A 6,116-nucleotide genomic window follows, 5' to 3' on the forward strand; every position below is an offset into this window, starting at 1 on the left:
GGTCTATGGAAATCAAAAGATGCAATTTTTAAACCACTGCCGATTTTACCTTACCTTTTAAGCTATTAACACCATTTCAACTGTAAAATGTGCAAACAATTCCATATTATCAACTCTGATTTTGATACCTATTAAACTATTAAGCTTTTTGTAAATCCAAAACCTCTCATCCGGTTAACATGGTGGAATGTTGATTTAGGCCAACATTCTGAGAGCCCCATTGTTACTGCAACTGCTATGGAACTTTCAATACTATATAAAAACGACAGGAGACCTGCAGAACACATTCTTAGAATGATTACACAACACCAGTTCTACCTCACTGACACCACTCTCAAACACTTAACCAACCAACTATACCACTCTCAAGCACTCTACCCACTCCACTGAACAACCCCAGTCTTATCTAGCTATCTATCTATCTATCTAGCTATCTAGCTATCAATGACCTTCTAACATTCTATCTTTCCAACCTTATATCTATCTAAACCTTCAACTACCTAGCATCATCCTTTCTTCCTTTCACCAGTCATGACTGCTTAACTCAGTATAATCCACACTGGTTAACCTCTTTATTGTTTTGATCTTTCTATACCTCCCCTCTCTCATCTATCCATCCACTCTTTCATTTATCCATTCATCCATCCAATCAACCAACCAACCAACCTATCTCACTTTCTTTGAACTACCCAGAAAATCTTCATTAACCTAGATAAAAGCTTTCTGATACCTATTCAACTTTTTGAAACTATTAAGATTTTTTTTAACTCCAAAAACTCTCATCCATTTAACCAACCACTCAACCAACCGACTCTCCACTGAACTACCCCTGGCTCATCCAATTTATTTATCTATCTATCAAACATTTTATTTATGGCCTTCTAACATACTATGTATCTAACGTTTTATCTTGTCTAACGTCCAACCAACTCTACCACTCTCAACCACTCAACCAACCAACCCTCCACCCACTCCACTGAACTACACCAGGCTCATCCTATCTATCATCTTCCAACCTTATATCTACGTATCTAACTTTTCAACTACCTGGCCATCATCCTTTCACCAGTTACTACTGCTTCACTCAGTATAACCCACCCAGATTAACCTGTTAATTGTTTTGCTCTTTCTTTACTTCCCCTTTCTCATCTATCCATCCTCTCTTTCATCTATCCATTCATCTGTCCAATCAATCAACCTAACCAACCTATCTCACTTTCTTTCAACTACCCAGAAAATCTTCATCAACCCTGATAAAAGCTTTCTGAAACCCATTAAACCTTTTAAACTATCATTTGTAACTCCAAAAACTCCTTATCCGGTTAACCAACCAACTCTTGGCCATCCTGATTAACCTCTTTCTCATCTATCCATTCATCCAGCCAATCAACCAACCTATTTCACTTTCTTTCAACTATGCAGCAATCATCATCAACCCTGATAAAAGCTTTCTAAAAACCATTAAACCTTTAAAACTATTACACTTTTTGTAACTCCAAAAAGTCTCATCCAGTTAACCAACCAACTGTACCACTCTCAACCACTCAACCAACCCACTCTCTACCCACTACACTATCTATCTATTTATCTCTCTAACATTCTATCCATCCATCCAACCAACCAACCAACCAACCAACCAACCAACCAAACCATCTCTAACTTCATCTGATACCATCAGAAGACTCTCACTTTCTTTCAACTACCCAGTAAATCTATGTATTTATCGAAACATCGTTAAACCTTTTCCACCACCAAAATACAACTTTGCAAGCCCACGAAATGTCTTCTGGAGCTTATTTTTCTAGTTATTATTATTATTATTATTATTATTATTATTATTATATATCGTGATGGAAATCTTTCAGTGAACAACAATAAATGATGTTTGGTCTCAGTTGAGAGTTTTAATGCATATAGAAAATATTATACAATGTTGGTCAGCTGGATCAGCATTCCTTCACCAACAGTGTGGATTCAGATACTGATGGTGTGGCTGAGGAGAGGACCATCCTTAACTCCAATGCTCATACGTTATAGGTCTAGGGGTAAACATATCTTGCACTTATTTGCTGATAAAGAAGCTGGGAAAGAAGCGTAGGCGTTGTGAACTACTATCTCAAACCTCAGCCTGCAGTTAGGAATGTTCCAAGGTCAGAATAACATCTTTGATACAAGAGAAGGAGCAGTCGGTTTTGGTTCTTCCTCAGTCACATAATTAAAAATAACAAAGTACATTGGGTCACAGAGAGGTCAATACATTTCATATATGACTTAAGCAAAATAGTACAAATATATTTTTTGCCATTACAATATCTATATATCTATATTATTGTGTCGTTGATAATGATTCATTTGAATTCTTCTAAATATGCAGTGGTGTGAGTGCAGTTTTTATGTTGTTGTTTGTTTCTGCGTTTTAAAGATGATTTGTATTCCTTGTCAATTGGTGGATGTCTCCTGGCTTATATGTTGTTCTTTGTGACGTTGAGTTATTCAGATATTTGTCCTGCACATCTAGCCGCAATCGTGTGTGCCTTATCCAAGAACTCCATCTGAAGGATAAGAATGATGTTAAGTGTTTCACAAAGGAGTGGGTGAAAGGCGACTCTATGTGGAGTGGGGGGCGGGGTCTCTATTTCTCAAGTGTGGGCGTCTTATGTGGGAATAAGGAATTAAAAATTGTGAAATGTTTTTCTGCTGAGGGGAGAGTCTTGGTAATAGACGTAGACTGGAGGGGTAAAGGTTTGCGTATTACGCACAGCCTGGGGGCAGGAAGGAGCTTTTCAACAGTATAGACACTATATTTATGACATGTCATTCTCATGACAGGGGATTTTAATCTCTCATGTGATCGTTGGAATGATGGGCAACAAGTATTTAATTGTATTAGAAAATTTGATTTGGTAGATGCTTTCCGAACGACTCATGCAAATGATCCGGGATTCACTTGGGGTAACACTAGAGGTGCTAGGAGTCCTATAGACCCCTGTGTTCTATTCAGATCACAATTATGTAAGGTCGTCTTTGATTTAAATGTTATTTCCTTCGGGGTTAGGGGTATTGGAAGTTAAATTGTAGCATTCTGGAAGATACGGCATTTAAATCGGAATTTGAATGTTTTTTCCACAATTGCGTGGAGCTAAAGGCTTTTTACAAATCAACAAGCGATTGGTGGGAGAGCACCAAAACGTGCATCAAAGTCTTTATTCAGAATCATAGCAAATTTAAAGCTCACCATTCTTTTAAAGAGTTCTATAAATGACAAACTCATTTGGAAAACGTCTGTGAATAGGAATGTGAACGGCATAATTGATGATGACAAATTAAATTTGATCCAAAGGGGCAACAACTATTTTTTTGAAAATAGAGCCAGGGCCTTTACTTTTAAAAGCCAAAAGGACAATTAGGAAAAAAATGAAAAATGCACGTCATACTTTTTATTTTAAAAAATGTTACATATTAAGGTTCAGAGGAGCAACGAAACCATAGCCAGTTTACTGGCTCGGTCGAGTCTGCAGAGGGTGTGCTACAGGTTTCTATGAAAACCTTTTCAAAGCCGATAAAATTAATGAGAGCAAGGACAATGATTTCTTAGATACATTGGGAAAAACGCTACCTCGTGATATTAGCAATGATCTGGAGTCTTCTTTCAAATGTGACGAAGCGTTGAAAAGTATGAAAGATAATAAGGTCCCGGGTGTAGACGGTGCTCCCAAAGGAATTTTTATGTTACCTTTTGGGACTCCATTAGTAACCACGTATTGGACATTTTCAACAACGTCTTTCTTCGGGCAGAATTAGGTAACTCGATGAGAGAAGGTGTAGTTTCCCTTCTATTCAAAAAAGGTGAGGCAAAATCCCTCTGTAACTTGAGGCCATTGACCATGTTAACCGTAAAATTGTTAAGCAAAGGAAGAACAAATCGTTCGTCAAGTGTAATGCCATATTTAATTGATCAGATAGTTTGGGCAGTAGAGAAGCAGAGAGATGTAATAATGATGTATGTCCTGTTGTGTGTGAAGGTTTTAGAAGGAGCTGATGGACGATAGGAACCTCTATCTGGCTGAACTGGTAAGGAAGATGAACTCATATCATGTACTGTCTGATTTGACTTCCCTTCTACTGTGAAGACAGGCTGAGTTTTACTTGGGGGTGCAAGAGATACAAGATGTAACGAAATCCTTTGTATGTTCTTTTCAAACATAAATCTAAATCATTTGCATCTATGGCTTTTCCAGGTCTCTCTTGAAATGTCATGTCAATGAGACTAACCTGGTTAAATGAAAAACCCAAACTCTGCCAACATGATTGTGATCCTTCCTCTGACACCATGTGTTATTTCTCTCCAGTCATGGGAGGCGTGTCTGAAGCTGGAGGAGCTGGAGAGGGAGGTGTGCAGGGAGAGGAGGCTGGAGCGGAGGATCCCCTGGGCTCTAGTTGGACAGGTAAGGAGACGCCACTCACAACTGGTACTGATCGGCAGTTGGATCATGCTACATTTCTATTGGAATATGTTTGCCTGTCCTTCTGTTTACTTTCTCTCTCTGTTTCTATATCATCCTGTCTCACTTCCTCTCTTTCAGTGTCTATCTCTCTCTTTCTAACTCCTTTCTCACAAACACACACACACACACACACACACACACACACACACACACACACACACACACACACACAACCCTCCCTCCCTCCCTCTCTCTCTCATTCTGACTCTCTTCCCTTTCTCTCTCTCACACAGAGACCTCAGGAACCAGACTATTCCTCCACCAGTCTCCAACAGTTACGACGCCCTCATTGGGTACTTGGTGGGGCTGTTACTAAGGGTCCTGAGTGGACAGCCCAAGCTAGGCCTACCTACACTTCTACACTTCCCTGGCTGTACTCTGGAGAATGGTGTTTATGTGCAGCGTTCTCCTATTGGGACTATAAGTATGCTCTGTGCCCTGGGCACCATCTTGGTTTTCTCCTACCTGGCTTCGCTGATGTTTGATAAAGGGCTGATTCCTGAGAGGTGGGATGTGTTAAAGGTGAAGTCCCAAACGTCACCTCCAGGAGGCGACATCGTCAGAGTGAGCAGTGAGGGTGAGAGCGGATACGTTGCCTCAGAGCTGATGCTGGACACCAGGTGTTAGTTTTTTACCTACACTACATGGCCAAAAGTATGTGAAGTATGGTATTGTTATGCTAAAACAGGAAAGGGCCTTCCCCAAACTGTTGCCACAAAGTCTCTTGAATTCTCTTGAATGTCATTGTATGCTGTAGCATTAACATTTCCCTTCACTGGAACTAAGGGGTCTAGGCCAAACCATGAAAAACAGCCCCAGACCGTTATTCCTCCTCCACCAAATTTTACAGTTGGCACTATGCATTCGGACAGGTAGCGTTCTCCTGGCATCCGCCAAACCCAGACTTATCCGTCAGACTGCCAGATAGTGAAGCATGATTAATCACTCCAGAGAACGCGTTTCTACTGCTCCAGAGTCCAATGGCGGTGTGCTTTACACCACTCCAGCTGACACTTGGCATTGCACATGGTGATGCCATGGAAACCCATTTCATGAAGCTCCCGACAAACAGTTATTGTGCTGACGTTGCTTCCAGAGGCAGTTTGGAACTTGGTAGTGAGCGCGCTTCAGCACTTGGCAGTCCCGTTCTGTGAGCTTGTGTGGCCTACCGCTTCGTGGCTGAGCTGTTGTTTCTCCTAGACGTTTCCACTTCACAATAACAGCACTTACAGTTGACCGGGGAAGCTCTAGCAGGGCAGAAATTTAAAGAACTGACTTGTTGGAAAGGTGGCATCCTATGACAGTGCCACGTTGAAAGTCACTGAGCTCTTCAGTACGACCCATTCTACTGCCAATGTTTGTCTATGGAGATTGCATGGCTGTATGCTTACATTTATGCACTGTTAGCAATGGGTGTGGCTGAAATAGCCCTACCCAATAATTAGAAGGGGTGTCCACACTTTTGGCTATGTAGTGTAGTAGTATTTTTCCAAAATGGAAAGTGTGAGTGCTTTTTTTTTGTGCTTGAGCTGGAAGTTCCCCTTCTTCACTGATCTACCATGTACAAATGAAAGCCCTCCATTGGCCTCTTGGAGCCCTGATAAATAATAG

At 40.7% G+C, this 6,116-nt stretch overlaps 1 protein-coding gene across 1 annotated transcript; it reads left to right on the top strand.

Annotated features, from left to right (window-relative positions):
• Positions 1-4,022: 4,022 nt before the first annotated feature.
• Positions 4,023-5,132, top strand: LOC310819971 (uncharacterized protein; the record flags this gene model as incomplete). The annotated part of the gene is made up of 4 exons (XM_083691422.1): positions 4,023-4,071; positions 4,350-4,445; positions 4,739-4,878; positions 4,931-5,132. The coding sequence occupies exons 1-4, from the start codon at positions 4,039-4,041 to the stop codon at positions 5,130-5,132; spliced, it is 471 nt and encodes a 156-aa protein (XP_083547548.1). The 5' UTR covers positions 4,023-4,038.
• Between the last annotated feature and the right edge of the window lie 984 nt (positions 5,133-6,116).

This window comes from Argentina silus (genome assembly GCF_951799395.1).
Source record: "Argentina silus genome assembly, chromosome: 1".
NCBI classification, from domain to species: domain Eukaryota; kingdom Metazoa; phylum Chordata; class Actinopteri; order Argentiniformes; family Argentinidae; genus Argentina; species Argentina silus.